The sequence below is a fragment of the Helianthus annuus genome, chromosome 7 (genome assembly GCF_002127325.2).
Source record: "Helianthus annuus cultivar XRQ/B chromosome 7, HanXRQr2.0-SUNRISE, whole genome shotgun sequence".
In the NCBI taxonomy this organism is placed as follows: Eukaryota; Viridiplantae; Streptophyta; class Magnoliopsida; order Asterales; family Asteraceae; genus Helianthus; species Helianthus annuus.
The window spans coordinates 88,336,147-88,358,372 of NC_035439.2; the positions used below are offsets into that span (position 1 = coordinate 88,336,147).

Below are 22,226 nucleotides of genomic sequence, written 5' to 3' on the forward strand. Positions count from 1 at the left end.
TTAACGAGAAGGGTAATTCGGTCATTTTATATGTAATTCTGTTAACTAGAAGGGCAATTCGGCCATATAAAATGACCGAATTGCCCTTCTTGTTAACCGAAATAATAGATGAAGTTAACCCAGTGGACTAAAATGGCAACGGTTAAACTTTTTTGGATCCACAGACGAAAAATGAAATCTTTAAATTAAACTGGCAAAATGATTCAAAACACGGAGACTAAAATCACATTTAACTCTAAAAGAAATGAAATAAAGATTTTGAAATAAATAACACCACCACCAAAGTACAAGTAGTCAAAAGTAAAATAAACAAAAGATAACTCATGACTCCACCAAACTACTATGAAATCACACACTTGAAACAACAACCATTTCTCACTTTCTCTCTCATCCCCTCGGAAGTGACACAAAACTGACCGCATGCAAAAGCAAAACCCCTTCTTCCCCTCCCTCATAAAACCCTCTTGAAGTTATTATGCCTTCTGCTCTAACTCTCCAATGGCGTCTCTCTCACAACATTCTCCATCTCTGAAAGCACTCGTCGCCTTTCGCAACCTCATCCGCCCAGGTAACCACATTACCATTCAAACTTTCAGATTCCCAAGGCTCACAACCTTAGCAAAACCCATTGGTTTTCTACTATTGTATCCGTACGTTTCAATGTTGATGAATTGAAACTTTAACCGTGCGTTTCGAGACGCGAAAATGTAAAAAAAGTACAAATAATTTTCACGTCTATCGATGTGAAATGTAGTTTCAATTTTGAAACCCTATCGGACTTTGTGTTTTGGTTAGATGCTAATTTTGGTTATTTTGTTTTTTAATTTGATGTGATTCATGATGTATTTGATTATTACAGAGCTGATTAATTTGTGCAGTTGAGAGGCAAAAATGTTTTTAAAAAATGTTTAAATTCTTGTAAATTGATGTGAAATGTGGTTTCAGGTTTGAAACCCCATTGAATTTTGTGTTGGTTAGATGTTAATTGCTGATTTTGGTTATTTGTGTTTTTTCTTTCGGGTCTACATATTCACACACCCTAGTCCCTATTTATACGAGGCAGATAGGAGCAGCCAAACCAGAACTGACATGAGTCAGACACTGTTTGATGTAACCCTATACGCCCCGTATAGGCATATACGAGGCAAAGGGTGTGCAAATAGGCAGATAGGGTGTGTGGATAGTTTGAGCCTTTTTCTTTCAATTTGATGTGATTGGTTATGTATTTGATTATTTCATAGCCGATTAATTCGCGCAGTTGAGATGCAAATTTTTTTTAAAGCATAAATTCTTGTTGACGGATGCGAAAGTTCCAGTTTTGAAACCCTCTGGAACTTTGTGTTGGTTAGATGCTAATTTTGTTTATGATGTTTCTCAATTTGACGATGTATTTGATTATTAGAGAGTTAATTAATTTGTGCAGGCGCAAAAATGTTAAAAAAAGCGTAAGTTATTGTCAAATGTTAGGAAATGCAGTTTCAGTTTTGAAACATTATTGAACTCTGTAGATTAAATGCTAATTTAGGTTATTTTTTTTTTCGATATAATGCGATTGGTGATGTATTTGATTAATTCGCGCAGAGACGCAAAACTGTAAAAAAAAGCATAAATTCTTGTCAATATATGCGAAATGCGGTTTCAACTTTGAAACCCTTTAGGTAATTTTGTTTTTCAGTTTGATGCGATTGGTGATGTATTTGATTATTGCAGAGTTGATTAGGACGGTGCATCTATACCGATCGGATTCTAAGGAGGGAGGGGGAGAAGTGGAGGTGGAGAGAGAATTTGTGTTTCATAAAGAGAGGGATTATGAAGAGATTAGCTTCTGTAAAGTGTTCACTTTGCACAAGTTTGAAGTTTCTTCGTATTTCGAAGGGCTTGTGAATGGTGTGTGGCTCTGCATCTTTGTTTTCGATAAGGATTGTTGGTATTCGGGTGATATCGATCGGCTCCCGACTGTTCTTACAGTTTCAAGGTGAGATTAACTTGAAGCTTTTTTTTTGCTTTAAAGTCGGTTCGTATGTAGTCTTCTGTGTTGTTTTTATGTGTCAGCCTGATCAGCATGTTGGAATTTTGTTTTCGGTTCTTGCTCTATTTAATAATGTTTTTGACTCTTTCAAGAAAGAAAGTTTCGGTTCTTGCTACTGTTTTATCCTTTATGATATCATGTTTTGTGATTTTCAGGAACCGCAAGTTGGAAACGATTCCATCTTTGAGTAATGACATACAAACGATTACTCAGTTGACCCGTGACATTAAAAAGATCGAAGAATGTAACAGTGAATCTGAGGAAGCTAGTAAACGGAAAGAAGACAAAAACAACCGGTATAAGAGTCATCACATGTGTGACGTAGATCTTAACTCTCTTCCTTACGGGTCATCAGAAAATGAAGAAAGTGATCAAAGCGCCACAGGTTTGATTTCACATAATATTTTTTTTTCGGTACATTACTTTTCTAACTTTTTTCTTAAACTGAATTTCTTTAAAAAGCGATGGACGTGTCGGTAACACTAAAATAATTGAGAAGGCTACAATGTTATTTTAATCTTCTGGAACGTGCTTAAAATTGTGTAACCCGAACAACAACCCTTGTAACCCATTTATCTAGGCGAGCCAAACATGACGGTTTGACGGGCTGTAAATGGGTTGTAATCAAGTTGCAAACATGGTTTTAAAAAACGCTTGAGGCGTGTGCCTCGAGGCGAAACGGCCAAAAAACGAGTCTGAGGCACGCCTCATGGGGTTTTTACTGCATATGCGCCTCAGAGGGGCTGAGGCGCTAAGAAAGGCTGCGCCTCAGGTGCGCCTCATGGGATTTTCATGGTTGTTTTTGATGTTTTTGACTTTTTGTGTCAATTTCAAGCATTTTGTGTCTTTTTTATGTATGTTTTGATAATTTTGATGAATTTGATGATGGAATTAGTTAGTATTATTATTTGTATAATATATATAATTTTTATATTTATTTATTAATACCGCCTCGCCTTACGCCTTGTTTCGCCTCGAGGCTTACGCCTCGTGAGGCGAAGGGAAAACGCCTCGAAACTCGTTTCCGTTTTTTTAAACCTTGGTTGCAAACAGGTCATAAATGGGTTGTCGGGCTGTAATAAATAGGTTAGACGGGCTGGTATGCGGACCATAAAATTTGTTTTTTATTCTAATTTCAAATGGGTTGACCTGTTTAATGCTCTAATTAAACGGGTTTAAAAAAGTCAACCCAAACATGACCCTTTTATCAAACAAGTTAGATATGACAACCCAAAACTTGATTATTTTCGTGTCACCTCGTTTCTAATCCAACACAGTGCAATTGGTACAGATGTTTCTTGGAAGAAAAAGAAGCGGGCAGCAACTAAAGACATAGCTAGCCTTGGTTTAGAAGATCTAGCGAAATACTTCGATGTTCCTATAATCGAAGCATCAAAAAACTTAAAAGTTGGACTCACCGTTCTCAAGAAAAAATGCCGAGAATTTGGCATTCCCCGTTGGCCACACAGGAAAATCAAATCACTAGACGGTCTCATTTCCGATCTCCAGGTCCCTCCACTCTCTTATAGTTCAAAAGAGTTAATTACGTTTTTTGTCCCTGTGGTTTGTTGAGAATAACCATTATAATTCATTAGTTAAAAATTGCCAAAACAGTACCAGTACTTTTACTTTTGTTACAATTACACTCCATCTCCGTTAACCCCACCAAAAACTTAAAAGGTAAATTGGATGGGATTAACGGAGGTGGACTGTCATTGTTACAAAAGTGAAAGTACTGGTACTGTTTTGGCAATTTTTAAACTAATGGACTGTAATGGTTATTTTCAACGAACCACAAGAACGAAAAACACAATTAACTCAATTCAAAATCATATGAAAGCTAGCAAGGGGCCAACCTTTTGATCTTATTTATGTTTTTTTTTTTATTTAATGTAAATGTGATATTTTTTAGCAATTGCATAAAAATATGGGTTGTTAAAATGTGAATGACATGCAGGAAGAGGTAAAACGACAACAAGAGGAGGATGAGGAGGCGGCACTGGCAGTGGCACAACGGCAAAAGATGATCGAAAGTGAAAAGGAAAGAATAGAGAAGAAGCCATTCATGGATATCCAAAGAGAAACCAAGAAGTTCAGGCAAGACATATTTAAGAAAAGGCATAGAGCTAGAGTTCTTGAAAATCAAGGCCGAACCTTGCCATTGTTTTAGTTCATGTTCGTGTTTAAGGTTCATGTTCATGCATCTAGACGAGACTTGTGAGAATCCGAATTTGCGTGTATCTTTGGTTCCAAAATCAGATCACCCTCCGGATGTAGTCTACATTTTTCTGCGTAACTGCTAAAGTTTTGATATGATCTTTGTGTAGTTTATTTGAATTATATTTATTAAGACCCGGGGCATAGAGGTAGCAAAAGGCGTGGACCATCATGTTGAGAAACGGGTTCATTTCAAAATGGCTCAGGTTGACCTAAAACACTTTTTACGTCCCAAGTTTATGATATTTTTACAAATAATTACAAAGTTTATAACTAACAATAATAAGTTTGTTTATGAATGGTTTAGGAGGTATGCGTAAAATGTGCCGTTCGGAAAATTATTTATTAAGGGCTAATAAATTATTTATTAAGGGCTAAGGTCGGACCTATAATCAATGTTTTGATTTTTGGGTTTTCATAATTGAGCGGCTTTGGATATAAACGATTAGGATAATTTGGCTGTTGAGAAGATGGTTACATTTGGTTAATTGTCAGATTTAGACCTGAGGTGGTTATAAAGGGGGTCGTCAACTTTCACTGTGCTCAACACAAGCTGTGTTTTACATGGCCCATTGGTTAGCAGGGTATTAGTAGGACCCAAAGTAATAATAGATAATTCTATATATAATTCTAATTCTAAGTGTTGATGAACAGTGATACACATTTAATTATTTGTTTTATTAATAGGGGATAGATAACTAAAATAACCACATTTAATTATTTCTTATATTAATAAGGATAGATAATTAAAATACATATTTATATTAATTATTGATTTTAGAGTAAACTTCCGTTTTGCTCTCTGTGGTTTGGTCACTTTAACGATTTTGCTCCAAACCTTTCAAAATAGCCATTTTACTCCCTGGTCTATGAAGGCCTTCATGATTTTGCTCCCCGCCCCTAAACGTCATCCATTTTAACAGTTAGGGTTTTAAGCTAGAATTGTAAAGGGAGGGTTGGGAAAAGACATAATTGTCCCTCAGGTGTTTTGCACGTGACAGACTTTAACTGTTAAAGTGGATGACGTTTAGGGGCGGGGAGCAAAATCATGAAGGCCTTTATAGATCAGGGAGTAAAATGGCTATTTTGAAAGGTTTGGGGCAAAACCGTTAAAGTGACCAAACCACAGGGAGCAAAACAGAAATTTACTCTTGATTTTAATTTAGTAATATTGAAGGGATAAGGTCCCAAAAACCTCATATCAAGCATTTGGGACCATACGACAACCTCGTCTTTTAACCCTCTTTAGACCTTGCGCGGCCGCGCACTGGTCCTACAAAGAGTTTAGAAGAAAAACAGCAGACAACAGCTGCGTGCTAAAAGGAAATTCATAAGTCCTTGCGCCAATTCTCCATAACAAAGGGACAAAAATCCCAGCAAATGCTCCCGCTTAAAATAATACCCAAACTTGGATATTATTTACTAAACTGATACCACACGATAAGGAGTCACACCGGGTTATGACAATAATTGTAGATCTCAATATCAGTCCGGATCACAGTGGTTGATTGTTTTAGTCCAAAACACCTATTGTTTAGGTGTTTGTACTATGAAAAAGTTAAGAAGAATCAAGAATGAAGATGAAGCTAATGGTATGATGAATACAACAAGTGTTGTATTGAATCCAAACAAGAAGATAAACAATAAAGCACCTTGGAAATCTGATTAAGCACAAAGAGAATAGATTGTAATGTAAACAACACTTGAATTCACCAAGAGAGCCAAAAGCTTGGCTAAGGCAACAATACATGGGTTTATATAGATCCTGACTTGCCAGCATAATTATAATTATGCTGGAATCTTAACTACACCAAGTCAGGTTTGCTACTTTCATCTAATTACAAAATATGCCCCTAGACTTTAAAACAAGCTACAAACTATAATAAAAACTAATCTAGTTCAAGTATCAACGATCTCATAAGTTCCAACAATATCCCCCTAGATCGTTGCATACTTGTTTTTCATTCTTCAGTAGTTTCCACTGGATTGTCTGCAACTTTCTCCTCAGGCTCTGGAGGGACTCCTTCATTCCCTGTTGCTTCTGGTGTTGCTTGAACTTTGATTGTTGTGGCGGGAGTTTGTTGTGTTAAAATAGCTTCACTTGTTGACGGTGGTTCCTCCATAATGGTCTCATATGTGGATGAGGCCGGAGGTGATGATGTTGTTTGAGAAGTTGTGGTGGGCTCTTTTGTTGAGGAAGACTTTTCTTTCTTTCTTTCGTGCTTTTTCTTCTTTCTTTCTTCCTTTTTCTTTTCATCAGCTTCCTTTCTTTTCTCGATTTTATCAACAATGTCAAGCATCTCTCTTTTTATCTTCCAAGCTTTATCCACTGCCCTTTGAAATAACATGGCCTCTTCAAGATTAGCGTTTCCAGCTCCAACATTTATACGACTTGCATTCAGCACTGTTAGGTCAGAGAGTCCAAACATAAACACATCCATTGGATCCAAGATTCAAATATCTTCATTTTCGGTTGATCGAATCACCGCTTCACCAGTGTGGCTATCGTAGAACCACTTCTTGAACTTGTTTAGACATACTGGAACTTCTTCTGGAAGCTTAATTCTTGTGACAACTTTAGCAGGGTTAATAACCCACGTCACCTTGCCTTTTCTAGTAATAGGATCTTTTGTCGTTTTGGACACTCTCCTTCTGGGACGTTGCGGCTTGAAATTTGGGAAACCTTTGTTGCATTCTTTGGCAATTATGCGCTCAAAGTCCCCACCAACGCTTCTATCTTCTGGATTTAACATATCCAGTCGGCGAAGTTCGCGTAGATCCCACCTTGGAAGAGAAAAGAGATCATACCCTGTTCGGAAGTACTGAATTACACCACCTCTTCTTTTGACCACAAACATTCCCTTGAGATTGCTATACATCCAACTGATAATTTTATCAGTAGCTTCTGTCTTCTCAACAGTTACTACCTGATAAAAATCAGGAAGTTTTTCTCTTTCCTTCTTAAACCATTCGGGATGTTGCAGGGTGAAAGTCTTTCCATCTTCTTGTTCATAAACGACTTCCTCTTCCAATCCACATTCAATGTATTTTGCAGGCATTTCGTCTCTTTCCATTTCTTCTTCATCGCTTTCATCTCCTTCAGTTACTTTTTCTGTCGACTCCAGACGACGTTTCTTTGCTTCAGTTTCTTTCTTCTTTCTATTTGTTTCTTCCTCTTTGAATGTCTCAAAATCGAAGATTTCTGCGAAAGAGAACATGGGTTCTATCTCAATTTTTGTGCAAATGTTCTTCATCATTATGTATAGTTTCTCTATCCCATGCTGCTGAAACCTTATGTATTGTGATTGACCAGAGACGTAGGCATGCAATTTCTTGTTTTTCTTTCTTTGATCTTTCAGCTTTTCTCTTAGGATGTTTGTATCATTCACTTGATTCTTGAGCAGGCAGATTTCTTTAGCTGAAGTTGGATCGATCTCTTTGACGAGTTTATCATATAAATCTTGAAATGGACGAACTTGTTGTGGAGGCACAAGGGGCTTTGAGATCCTTGTAGGTTTTACTTGAGGAAACCTAGAAGGTCCTTCATCTGTTGACTTCTTCTTTGGGGAAGTTGACTTGCTTGCCGAAATTTCTTCTGGATCTGTTAATAATGTATCAACAAAATCATCCAGTGTTTGCTCTTCTTCCGTTACTACGCCTGGTCTCTCAGATTCTGACATTTCTCGTCTTTCAAGCCTCTTTTCTCTCTTTTCCTTTTCTTGCATTGCATGAATTTTCCGCATGTCTTGAATGTGTTGATGATGTTCCTCTAATTCGGCAGCTCTGAAGCTTGCACCCATAAGTCTTTCTGGGTTTTCAGAGGATTTCTTCTTCTTTGGAGGTTCATCGTCAGCTGCCTGCTTTCCTTTCCTTTTTCTCTTCAACTGTTCTTCTTCTTTTTCTGCAGTATCTGCTTCAGCTTGCGCGATTCTTTGTTGTTTTGCTTGAACTGCTGCTCTGTGCTTTTTATAAGCTTCTTTGACCAATGACAGTCTTTCTGCAGTGTACATCCAGTCATGTAACATCACCCATTCGTTCGTTTTGATCTCTGTATATTGTCGACTGGTGGGAACGTGAAAGGTGAAGAGGTTTCCATCATGCGGTAGATTGTCATACTGATCGTTGATCAACATCAGAATGAATCGGGGATACATTGCCCAAGTGTGTCCCCTTGTATTCTCGAGCATGTAGTTGAAGATAAGACCAGACAAGTTGAACTTTTGATTTAAACATAGGTTCAACATTGCTCCCGACCATTCCAGATTCAGGCCGTCAAATCCACCTTTACGATGAACTAAGCTCATAGCAATTACGTGTACTATGAACCTCCAATCCATCGTGAGCCCATTTATTTTAATCTCCTTCTTTTAACGAAAGTCCCCCACGTACCCCACACCACGAAATCCATCCAAAACATCATCCTTGCTCAAAATGATCGGATCTTGTGCGTTATCTCCCAGTTTCAAAACTCTGCGAATTAATTCTTCAGTTACGATTACACGTTTGTTTCAAACTGTTGCAGATATCCCTCTGGCTTTGTTAATAGTTTCGGGTTTCGCTGTTTGCCAGAACTCATGAATGTAGATTCGATAGATAGGAACTTCTATTTCAACCGCATAGCCAATCCTGCTTGACTTTATCCATCTTGCCACGTCTTGGAAATCCTGTGGTACTTGCTCAAGATTGATAATGTCTTATCCCACTCGACAATTTTCACCATCCTGTTTCTGACACGACAAAAGAGCCAAGTTAGAAAGTTTATGCCATAAAGATATAATATTTACAACGAAATATTTACATATTGTATAAGGAAAATGAATTTAGAAAATATTTACCAATATTTTAGGTTAAATATAAAAGATAATTTGATTTTAGTATTAAAATGATATTTACAAAAATAATAGGGAAAATCAGAATCGCTGATAAATCAAAAAGATCATCTTCGCTGATGATGAATATCGAGACTAAGCAATTTCGCCGGCAACAGAAACGGATCTGTGTGTTTTCGCCGGCAACAATTAGGTGACTCAAACCTATTTCGCTGACGATCGCTGGCGAAGACAGAGTTTGGTTACGAACATGTTCATCAGCGAAGACATTAGTCTAGGCCGATTTACTGGCGAAATAAAATTATTTCGCCGGTTGCTCGAACTCGCGTTCGAGACTTTTGAGATTCCCTGATTCATGGTGATTTCGCCATCTTTTTCGCCATATTCAATGTTATTTCGCTGGCACCATAATTTTCTTCAAAAACCCTTCTTAAAAACCCTAAATGATTTCACACATTATTCATCTTTGATCACAGACAATCTTAGCAATGTTCAAAATCCTTGAAAAATCGATGATGCCTGTTAAATCTTTCTCAAAGCAACTTAATATCTACTGATTCATGATATTTAGTTTCGATTTAAAATAAAGAACCAAACTTAAACACAGAGCCGATTGTGGATCGATGAATGCAGAAGATGCAATCGTTGATTAACTTCAAAGGTTACCTGATGATCTTGAACGGGAATGAATCTTGTGAGGAAATTTGAATGATGTTAACCGAAAATTAGGGAGAGAGTTAATGAAGTGGTTTTTGAAAAATTTGAAACATAGTCGGTTATGAGCGATTTATAGGCAGTTTAGGATTACCAGCGAAAATGATAATTTCGCTGGAATCTTAATTCCGCCGCCAAATCATGTTCACAACTTATTTTCAAACTCGATTTTAAATTCGCTCGTGAATTTCAAACTTTCTCAAAAAACGTGCCCAATTTTGTTTAAAATACTATAAATTACGAAATATTTACAAGCTAGAGAAAATTTGGGCCATTTTGACTCCGAACTTCATTTTTCAACTTTGGGAGGTTCCGTTTTTGCTAACATTCTTTATTCTTTTGACGCTCGACGACTTACCTGCAAAAGATCATATTGTCAACACTTGTCAATTTCTTATTTATTATTATTATTAGTCAATCAAGTCACAAGAAAAACTGTCAGTATGTTTGTCCGCTTAAATCCATGCATCCTTCTTTCAACATGCCTTCGGAGAGCGTGTTTATCATGTTTTTGGTAATATTGACAAGACTTCTATGGCCCCCACACAAGCTATTGAGAATAGAATCATTACGCCCATGAGTCCTACATCAGGACATACCCCCGCGATCAAGGTATGCACAAAGATTCCTCATAACAGGTGAGTATATTGGATTCATTCGTTTTGCTTTTCAACGATAGAGTGGAGATCAGGTCAGTACTTCCGTACAGCAGAGCTCTTGAAAACTACTGAGGGCGGAGACAGATACCAGATTTGGTACGATTTGTGCATTTTTGCGCATTTGAATGACTTTCTATGAAAGCCTCTTCAATTTTGGGATTTGGCCATTTTTGGGCTCTTTTCTTGAAAAGATATCATAGCATCTAGGTCAGCATGTATCTGGATGCAGAAGAAGAACAACTATGATATCCCCGAATGAAATACCAATATAAAGACCCGGAATCTCAAACTTTGGCAATCTATCAACGCAAGATTTAAGACCATTAAGCCATATGCCGCAACATGTTTCCCACAAGATGCGTAATGCCTGAGAAAAGCCAGAATCCTTGTGTAGATGTTATGTTTTGCTCCCTACCAGCAGTTTACACGTTGGTGTTGCTGAATCTACCGACACGTCGTTGCTTGGTACCCCGAATTCTTTTGTTTTCTGTTCTTCAAGAAATGACAAAGTGTTAGCATTTTTCTATCATTTCCTCTAACAGGAGTCAGACACAAGCATCTAATTTTTGATTTTCTGGAATATCCCCCCTAAAATCTTTATTTTCGAAAGTCCATTGCCCGAAAATGAAATTTTAAAATTTAGAAAATCTTTTTGGTGGGCAACGTTTTACGATACTTGTTTTACTTTTAACAAACGTTTTTTTTAAATATGGACAAAGGATAGAATATTTACGAACGAATTTTGGACAACAAGATTCATTTCCAGTCAAGGAAATTAACCATTTCCAACCAGGTTACCAGCTGGTTGAATTGGGTTTTATCAAAGGCTTTCGTGAAAATGTCGGCCCGTTGCTGTGTTGTATCCACTGGCACCACTTGAATGTATCCTTTCTCGTAGGCATCTCGAATTGCGTGAATTCGAATTTTGATGTGCTTTGTTCTGGAATGGTGGATGGGATTCTTCACAATTCCCAGACATGCTTCATTGTCGATGAATATAGGAGTCTTCATGATGTTGATTCCATAATCCAACAACTGATTTTGTATCCAGAGAACTTGTGAACAGCAACTGTAGGCCGCAGTGTACTCAACTTGAGCAGTGGAGGTAGACACCGTTGTCTGCTTCTTGCTTTGCCAAGAGATCAGACGATTTCCCAAGAATTAACATCCTCTTGATACAGACTTGCGATCTACTTTACAACCTGTATGATCACTGTGAGAATAAGCAATAAGATCAAAATTGCTATCTTTAGGATACCAAAGACCTAGTTTCGGAGTTCCTTTAAGATAGCGAAAGATGCGCTTCACAGCAGTTTTATGTGATTCTTTGGGATTTGTCTGAAAGCGAGCACAGAGACAAACTGCCCACATAATGTCAAGCCTGCTTGCGGTTAAGTACATCAGAGAGCCTATCATTGAGCGGTAAAAGGACTTCTTCACTGGTTTTCCTTGAGGATCTAGAGTAAGCTCCGTCTGAGAGGCGAACGGGGTGCTTGCAACTTTGCAGTCGTTCATGTTGTACTTTGCGAGAATATCCCGAATGTACTTAGCCTGATGAATAAGAATGCCGTCCTCCTTTTGCTTCACTTCTAGCCCTAAGAAGAATGTGAGTTCTCCCATCATGCTCATTTCGAACTTTGCCTTCATGACGGTCCCGAATTCTCTACACAGCTCCTCATTAGTTGACCCGAAAATGATATCGTCCACATAAATTTGAACCAACATTACGTCTTCTCTGATTCGTTTGGTGAAGAGAGTCATGTCGATCGTTCCTCTAGTGTACCCGCACTTTAGAAGATAAGTTGACAAAGTCTCATACCAAGCACGTGGAGCTTGGTGAAGACCATAGAGGGCTTTGCCCAACTTGTAGTAGCGACCTAGAAAATGAGGATCTTCGAAACCTGGAGGCTGACACACGTAGACTTCTTCCTTTACCTACCCATACAGAATATCACTCTTTATGTCCATCTGAAAAACTTTGAAATTTCTGTATAATGCGTATGCCAGGAATATTCTGATTGCGTCCAATCTTGCAACTGGAGCAAAAACCTCTTCGTAATAAATTCCTTCCTCCTGACGAAAACCTTGCACCACCAATCTGGCCTTGTTCTTGATCACTACTCCACGATCATCCATCTTATTACGAAAGACCCATTTTATACCAATTGGAAACTTTCCCTCAGGTAAATCTACTAACTCCCAGACTTTGAGTTTGCGAAATTGAGATAATTCTTCCTGCATTGCCTGAACCCAATTGGAGTCTTGAATGGCTTCTTCAATGTCACGAGGCACGGACTGTGAGAGAAAAGCTGCATAGAGCCCTTTGTTTATGCTTGATGACTGACCACGTGTACGTACTCCTTCTTCTACTGCACCTATGACATTCTCAAGAGGATGATTGCGATTTGTCTTGTATCCTGCATTTGTGTGAGACTCAATCTGCTGCGGAAGGTTGGTGAAGTGTTCGTCCACGTAGATTACTGGAGGGTCATCTTCTTGAGTTGGTTCATCCACATTTGCCTGTGAGGAAGAAGCACCATTTTCAGGGGTGTTCTCAGGCAAAGTGTCACCATTTACTTCATCCACAGATAGAAGTGGATCAGCAGAAAATGGAGAGAAACGAGTAGTGAAAGGAGTTACACCAATATCTGAAGAATCAAACAGAGGTTCAACTTGAGCAGCTTCAGCAGGTTCTGCTTCTGGAATATCTTCTGGAATTTCGAAGGTGTTGAAAATCACACCCACATCATAAAACCAATCGGGAGTACTTCCAGTGTTAGTGTAGTTTCCTTCTTGAAAGTCAACGTAATACGATTCAATCACCATCTTCGTTCTTTTGTTGTAGACTCTGTAGGCTTTCTGCGTGGATGAATATTGTAACACCCCGCGAAAACGCTCAACACAACTAGCTTATCCAGTGACTGTGTACTAAATTTCGGGACGAAATTTCTTTCAACTTGGGGATGATGTGACAACCCGTAACTTCGAGGTAATAAAAAAAACATTTGTTTCGCCTTTACAAATTAATTATATATTTGTCTAAATTATAGTGTGTAAACGAGTATTCGAACAACATCTATATCATGTTGAACCGACCTGAATCGTATGAACCAACGCATATGTCGCGTGTCGATTCAACCCACTTTCGTAGCTCGGAACTTATGAGTCCCAAACCATAACACGACCATTATGTTTCTATATTAGTTGATTAATGGGACAAATAGATTACTTGATGTATGAAAAAAAGGAAAATATAATAATAGTAAACTACAACATTCACAAAATATTCGAATAACATGAACTGCCATTTTTGTTTTTGAACCACATGATCAGCCCAAACACTAGCCCACTTTCCATTAATTGTTTTGTTGCTTTTGGCCCATGTCTGTCAACAATTCCAAACCGCCTCTAACTCCCTTCAGCCTATTTAATTTACGTTTATATGTTTTATAATAGGATAACTTCTAAAAATCTAAACCCTAACCTACACATAATACCCCTACGACCTATCTTCATCTGTTGGCGCTAGTAGCAGCCCAAGAATTCTAGTCTAGCCGATTTCAAGTCATTAGCAACTCCTCTAGTTTATAACCCGGTAAATCATACGATATAGTTATTTCGTTTAAATATGATGTTATGGATGTGGCTGCGATTAATGATATGTATGATTATCTAATGTCATCTAATGTGCTAGTTGTCAAAGATCACATGTATGTAATGTTAAGATCGATTGTGTGTTCATCTAGTTGTTAGGGTTAGTTTCTTTGCGTAATTTGAATGTAAACTTTGTTAGTTCTTACTGAATAGTTGTGTATGATATATTTTATGAACATAATCTGCTGTAAATGATCATTATGGGTCGTTGGGTGCGCTAGGCTTTTGGTTAGGGCGATCGGGTATCGAAAACAGAATCTGTCCAACGAATTCAGCCAACTTCAATTGGCTGTAACCGGGTTAAAAATTAATGAAATCTGAATTTTCTTGAGTCTATAATGCGTATTTCGAAACACGATTCAAATGGCACTGGAATCATGATTTTTGGACGTCGTTTTCTATTTTAAATAAACTATTTCGTTTCAGCAACGAAAGCTGAGTTTTTCTGCAGAAAATACGCTGAATTGCGTAGCCTGTTCCGGGACTTTAAATTATCGAAACTTTACATTTTCAGAGTCTAAAACCAAGTATCCGGAAATAGCTTTCAAACAGAAGTGGTTTCGTATTTTTCGGACAGGTCTAGGTATTTTTAGCGGAATTGTTTGTAAAACTGCTATGAGCTGCCATTTTCTGCAGAAAATGCAGCGAACGTTTTGCGTTATAACTCGGTGTGTGTTTACTGTTTGAATATGAAAATGTTACTGTAGATTCTAGGGATCGGACATGCGATTTTGTTTTTGGTTTCGCGCCAATTGGATACACAGATATTTTTAAATAAATTTTTCGGCAAACGTGATCAGATTACGTCAAATCTGATCATGGTTTGGCGCAAGATTTTTCACGAAAAATCCGTAAGGAATTTGGTCACCAAATTTTAATACAATGGTCTCTGGTTCGATTGAAACGTTCCATAATGTTTTGGGAACTATTCGGTGCCCGAACGGTCCCGATTAACGCACCGCAATTTGTCCGAAAATGCACTTAAAAGCTGAAATTTTGTGACAAGATTTATTATGTGATTTGTGATGAATATGTGGTCGCTAATTCGAATAGTGACACTTTGCATGCATGTGTACATATATACATTATAATATTTTATTATATTATAATATTTTACGTGCAACATGTTAGAATACGTGTAGAACTGTGTGTGTTACTTGAATATGAACCTGACTTGTATGGTAATCATACTAGGACGTGATTGACCGACCTCGACTGTTAGCTATTTTTTTTAAAGAGTCAAACCGAGCAACCAAAGGTGAGTTCACACAAGCCAAGGCATGGGTTCCCAGGGTGGGAATGGGTTGGATTATTTATTTGTGATTACCTAGCACATGGAACTTAGTTATATGATCCTCGGGTGAGGAAGGGTTATTGATAAGATACATCTAGACTAATGGTACTAAATTGAACTGATCTTCGCACACACGCCAGGGTTGGCCGCGATATTATGACTAATCTTCGCACACATGCCTTGGAAAGGGCGCGAACTATACATACTAAAACTTCGCACACATGCCAGGGTGGCCGCGATACAAATATACATAGTCTAGAATACTTGGGGAAAACCTCCCCTAGTCATCGCACACATGCCTAGAGGGCCGCGATATGAACTAATACGATACATGACTTAACGAACGAACAAAAGGCTTACTTTCCTATTACAATTACTGAACTATACACTCTGAACTCGCTCAACTAGTTGTTGACTCTCTGCTGCATGCCTTGCAGGACCTTAGGTACATATGGAGCTTGCACGGGAGGCACAGTCGTTGTGGGATAAGGATCGTGGATGTTATTCTAAACACTTGAACTTTATTTTGGGTTTTCATATTATGCTTCCGCTACTTAATCAAAGTTTGGTTTGAACATCAATTGTATTGAATTGGGGTTTTGCGAACTACTTAAATTATTATTTGCTATGTTCAATATGATTGGTGGCTTGATCCTGGTCAGTCACGCCTCCAAGCGGTGGTACTCCGCATGTGGATTTTGGGGGTGTGACAGATTGGTATCAGAGCCATTGGTTATAGTGAACTAGGTTTTAGAAAGGGTAAAAATCTTTTTGATATAAAACCAGACTATAACCTGTACAGTGCTCAACGATCCACAACGACGCTTCACTTCACGTGCAAGGCTCAACACTTTAGGTGGTATGATTTAAGTTTATATTGCCTACTTGCTAGATTACTTTTGCATGATATGCTGTTTATTGTATGTTTATGTAGCATGGTAGCATGCGGTCTATTAACCCTGAGGCGTTCTATATGACACCCGAATGTTTACTTGAAATTTGACAAGTGGTGGTAAATTCTTTTCTGTTCCCTCGTCACCCCACTACGACCATTGTTTAGGTGTTCTAGCTAGTCATACGCTTATCTCGACATGACGTCGCCATCTGACCCTCCGTACATTCGGATTGTATGTCAACATTCACGAAGACCAGACCTGGCTGAAACGAACTCGGGTTTAGTAGGACTGTACCCATGCATCCCTGTTGACGAACCTTATCATCTTCGACGGTCGTCGTCACCAGAAACGAAGCAGTCACAGTTACACGCGTCCGTCGTTTTGCAACTCGAAACCCTACCAACCAAATTTTGTTTTGGACAAGTGATGTACTTCCGCGACCGTGATGCAACGAACTTCTCTTTCGTGTCGTGCCGCCATACACCACTACTGGAAATGCCCCTAGAGAATAGATTAGCTGGTCGAATCCTTCGGTTATTAATGGACCCCTGTTTTCGCTCGATTATTCGTACGAACCTCATTAATTCCCTGTTTCTTTGATTGGCAACTGATATAACGAAACGCTAACAACCATACCATGATTTCCACCGATCACAAGATTATTCCCCCCACCCCAAGCGTTGTAAGGTATCTATAGATCGAGTTCATCGGAACTCACTTCAAGCCATTGTTTTAGAACAATTTTCGGGATGAAAATTCTTTCAAGTAGGGGATGATGTGACACCCCGCGAAAACGCTCAACACAACTAGCTTATCCAGTGACTGTGTACTAAATTTCGGGACGAAATTTCTTTCAACTTGGGGATGATGTGACAACCCGTAACTTCGAGGTAATAAAAAAAAACATTTGTTTCGCCTTTACAAATTAATTATATATTTGTCTAAATTATAGTGTGTAAACGAGTATTCGAACAACATCTATATCATGTTGAACCGACCTGAATCGTATGAACCAACGCATATGTCACGTGTCGATTCAACCCACTTTCGTAGCTCGGAACTTATGAGTCCCAAACCATAACACGACCATTATGTTTCTATATTAGTTGATTAATGGGACAAATAGATTACTTGATGTATGAAAAAAAAAGGAAAATATAATAATAGTAAACTACAACATTCACAAAATATTCGAATAACATTAACTGCCATTTTTGTTTTTGAACCACATGATCAGCCCAAACACTAGCCCACTTTCCATTAATTGTTTTGTTGCTTTTGGCCCATGTCTGTCAACAATTCCAAACCACCTCTAACTCCCTTCAGCCTATTTAATTTACGTTTATATGTTTTATAATAGGATAACTTCTCAAAATCTAAACCCTAACCTACACATAATACCCCTACGACCTATCTTCATCTGTTGGCGCTAGTTGCAGCCCAAGAATTCTAGTCTAGCCGATTTCAAGTCATTAGCAACTCCTCTAGTTTATAACCCGGTAAATCATACGTTATAGTTATTTCGTTTAAATATGATGTTATGGATGTGGCTGCGATTAATGATATGTATGATTATCTAATGTCATCTAATGTGCTAGTTGTCAAAGATCACATGTATGTAATGTTAAGATCGATTGTGTGTTCATCTAGTTGTTAGGGTTAGTTTCTTTGCGTAATTTGAATGTAAACTTTGTTAGTTCTTACTGAATAGTTGTGTATGATATATTTTATGAACATAATCTGCTGTAAATGATCATTATGGGTCGTTGGGTGCGCTAGGCTTTTGGTTAGGGCGATCGGGTATCGAAAACAGAATCTGTCCAACGAATTCAGCCAACTTCAATTGGCTGTAACCGGGTTAAAAATTAATGAAATCTGAATTTTCTTGAGTCTATAATGCGTATTTTGAAACACGATTCAAATGGCACTAGAATCATGATTTTTGGACGTCGTTTTCTATTTTAAATAAACTATTTCGTTTCAGCAACGAAAGCTGAGTTTTTCTGCAGAAAATACGCTGAATTGCGTAGCCTGTTCCGGGACTTTAAATTATCGAAACTTTACGTTTTCAGAGTCTAAAACCAAGTATCCGGAAATAGCTTTCAAACAGAAGTGGTTTCGTATTTTTCGGACAGGTCTAGGTATTTTTAGCGGAATTGTTTGTAAAACTGCTATGAGCTGCCATTTTCTGCAGAAAATGCAGCGAACGTTTTGCGTTATAACTCGGTGTGTGTTTACTGTTTGAATATGAAAATGTTACTGTAGATTCTAGGGATCGGACATGCGATTTTGTTTTTGGTTACGCGCCAATTGGATACACAGATATTTTTAAATAAATTTTTCGGCAAACGTGATCAGATTACGTCAAATCTGATCATGGTTTGGCGCAAGATTTTTCACGAAACATCCGTAAGGAATTTGGTCACCAAATTTTAATACAATGGTCTCTGGTTCGATTAAACGTTCCGTAATTTTTTGGGAACTATTCGGTGCCCGAACGGTCCCGATTAACGCACCGCAATTTGTCCGAAAATGCACTTAAAAGCTGAAATTTTGTGACAAGATTTATTATGTGATTTGTGATGAATATGTGGTCGCTAATTCGAATAGTGACACTTTGCATGCATGTGTACATATATACATTATAATATTTTATTATATTATAATATTTTACGTGCAACATGTTAGAATACGTGTAGAACTGTGTGTGTTACTTGAATATGAACCTGACTTGTATGGTAATCATACTAGGACGTGATTGACCGACCTCGACTGTTAGCTATTTTTTTTAAAGAGTCAAACCGAGCAACCAAAGGTGAGTTCACACAAGCCAAGGCATGGGTTCCCAGGGTGGGAATGGGTTGGATTATTTATTTGTGATTACCTAGCACATGGAACTTAGTTATATGATCCTCGGGTGAGGAAGGGTTATTGATAAGATACATCTAGACTAATGGTACTAAATTGAACTGATCTTCGCACACACGCCAGGGTTGGCCGCGATATTATGACTAATCTTCGCACACATGCCTTGGAAAGGGCGCGAACTATACATACTAAAACTTCGCACACATGCCAGGGTGGCCGCGATACAAATATACATAGTCTAGAATACTTGGGGAAAACCTCCCCTAGTCATCGCACACATGCCTAGAGGGCCGCGATATGAACTAATACGATACATGACTTAACGAACGAACAAAAGGCTTACTTTCCTATTACAATTACTGAACTATACACTCTGAACTCGCTCAACTAGTTGTTGACTCTCTGCTGCATGCCTTGCAGGACCTTAGGTACATATGGAGCTTGCACGGGAGGCACAGTCGTTGTGGGATAAGGATCGTGGATGTTATTCTAAACACTTGAACTTTATTTTGGGTTTTCATATTATGCTTCCGCTACTTAATCAAAGTTTGGTTTAAACATCAATTGTATTGAATTGGGGTTTTGCGAACTACTTAAATTATTATTTGCTATGTTCAATATGATTGGTGGCTTGATCCTGGTCAGTCACGCCTCCAAGCGGTGGTACTCCGCATGTGGATTTTGGGGGTGTGACAAATATCCCATGAAATAGCAGATATCACCCACCGCTTCGAACTTGATGAGATTTTCTTGAGTGTTTAGAAGAGTGCACGAACATCCAAACGGTCTGAGAAATCAATAAGCAGCTTTCTTTTGAAAAGAAGTTCATATGCCGTTTTTCCGTGAGGTTTTACGATGAGAACCCTGTTCAGAACGTAGCATGCTGTATTTACTGCTTCTGCCCAAAAGATGATTGGAAGCTTTGAATCCACCAGCATGGTTCTCGCGGCTTCGATCAAAGTTCTGTTCTTACGTTCAGCACCTCCATTTTGTTGAGGAGTTCTGGCCGCACTGTATTGAAGATGAATTCCCTTTCTGCACAGAAGGATATGAAGGTTTGATTCTTGAATTCGGAACCATTATTACTTCTGATTGGTTCACTTTCAATCTGGTCACGTTTTCAATCAAGGGAATGAATGACTTAAGGATATCAGCTATCTCACTTTTGGCTTCAAGAAAATAAACCCAAGAAAAACGAGAGAAATCATCTATAATCACTAAACAGTAAGAACTTTTAGCAAGACTCTTAACACTTATTGGACCAAAAAGATCCATATGCATTAATTGAAGAGGCACAGTAATCGTGTTTACTGCTTTTGACTTGTGCGATTTCTTGTGTTGCTTTCCTTGGGCGCATGCTATACATTTTTCAGAAAAAGGAAATTCTTTTATCGGAAGACCTCTCACTAAGTTTAACTTAGAGAGTTTGTTCATATTTTTTAAATTTACATGCCCTAATCGCATGTGCCAAAGCAGTGACTCCGATTCTGAAGCCTTTGAGATTAAACAAGTCAAGTTATCATTTGTCTTGGCGTTTTTCATGTTGAGTACGTATGTGTTGTTTTGTCTTGGAGCTGTGAGCATGATCATCTCTGCAGGAACGACATATTCAGGCTTGAGAAACAAACATTCCACGTCGTTGAAAAGCACCGATATTCCTTTATCATAGACTTGTGATACGCTCAAAAGATTGTAGCACAATTCTGGAACATAGTTGACATTTTCCAAAGTGAGTGCTTCAGACACAACATCTCCTATTCCAACGATCTTCCCTCCCTTCTCGTCTCCAGCGAATGACACGAAATCACCATCAATAAAACGAAAATTTTTCAGAAGTTCCTTTAAGCCTGTCATGTGTCTTGAACATCCGCTGTCGACATGCCAGGTATATTCCATGAGCATTCGAAGCCATTTCTGGAGTTTATTCTGAAATACAAGAATATACACAAATTAGTTTGATTTGGGAACATAGATTTGCTTATCTATCATGGTTTTGACCCACGATGTCCTCTTTTTGCTTCCAAAAATAAGCTGTTGAATTAACCAGATTTTTAACAGATTTCTTAAGATAATCAAGCTGATCTGTGAAATTCTTAACAAAATCATATTCTGGTTTAGAAAAATTCTTGTTTTTATAATGTTTCGCTGTATGTCCTAAATGACCACAGCGAAAACATCGTTTACAACTGGGCTTTTTGGTGTTAGAAGATGATGTATGTGATGAGTGCCTTGATCTTTTTGAATAATCTTTTGATGCAGTGTATCTTGAGCTCTCGGCTTTCTTCATTTTCTTGTCAACTCGGCTTTCATCTTTTGAACAGTATTCATCATTGTCGGAATCTGATGAACTTGAATTTTGATCTTCACTTCCTTCGTCACCTGAATCATCGCAGCTCTGATTTTCATTTGAACTTTCTGAATTTTGATCTTCGATTGTTTCGTCACTTGAATCTTCGAAGCTTTCACCTTCTGTTGTTGTTTGATCTTCACTTGAGTTTTCTGATTCTTGTTCTTCATCTGAACTTGAAGTCTCTTCTTCCTTTTCCCAGGCTGAAAAGCTTAAATCTTCTTTGCTGCTATCTTCAGCGACTTTCTTTTCTGAATCTGTCATACCTGTTCGAGATGGAATAAATTCTGGAATTTCCTCGGTGAGGAATTTTCCAAAGCTATTCTTTTTCAACTCTGGCAAAAATACAAGAGATTCACACACATTTTTATCATTACAAAATGCAGAATTTAAATCATGACATTCAAACATAGCATGTTCACGATCACGGGTCTTAAATGTAGGCACATGGCCCTTACAGTCATCCAAAGAGTTAAATTTAGGCACACGGCCATTACATCCATCCGTCCTAATTAAATTATTACATTCATCCCAAATATTGTTTTTCTTAGAACAGTTCCAGGAGAACCAGGTAACAGTGGAATAACTGTCGCCTGAATAACCTATTCCTATTTTTGAACCGTCGCAGTCTCCATCCTCATCGCACACATCTTCTTTACACACAATTGGATCTGCATTACTTTTAGGAATGTTAGCGGTTGTTTCATTTTTGAAAGAAT

At 38.2% G+C, this 22,226-nt stretch overlaps 1 protein-coding gene and 1 long non-coding RNA gene across 2 annotated transcripts; both read left to right on the top strand.

Moving 5' to 3' along the window:
* Nucleotides 1-349: 349 nt before the first annotated feature.
* On the top strand, nt 350-4,355 carry LOC110878601 (protein RKD5). The gene is made up of 5 exons (XM_022126933.2): nt 350-568; nt 1,711-1,975; nt 2,185-2,414; nt 3,321-3,538; nt 3,987-4,355. Exons 1-5 carry the CDS (start codon nt 499-501, stop codon nt 4,197-4,199), a joined length of 996 nt encoding a protein of 331 aa, XP_021982625.1. The 5' UTR covers nt 350-498; the 3' UTR covers nt 4,200-4,355.
* Nucleotides 4,356-13,931: 9,576 nt separating this feature from the next.
* LOC118480577 lies at nt 13,932-16,003 on the top strand. The gene is made up of 3 exons (XR_004863387.1): nt 13,932-14,043; nt 15,297-15,360; nt 15,834-16,003. It is a non-coding gene; the product is annotated as an uncharacterized LOC118480577 (long non-coding RNA).
* Nucleotides 16,004-22,226: the final 6,223 nt, after the last annotated feature.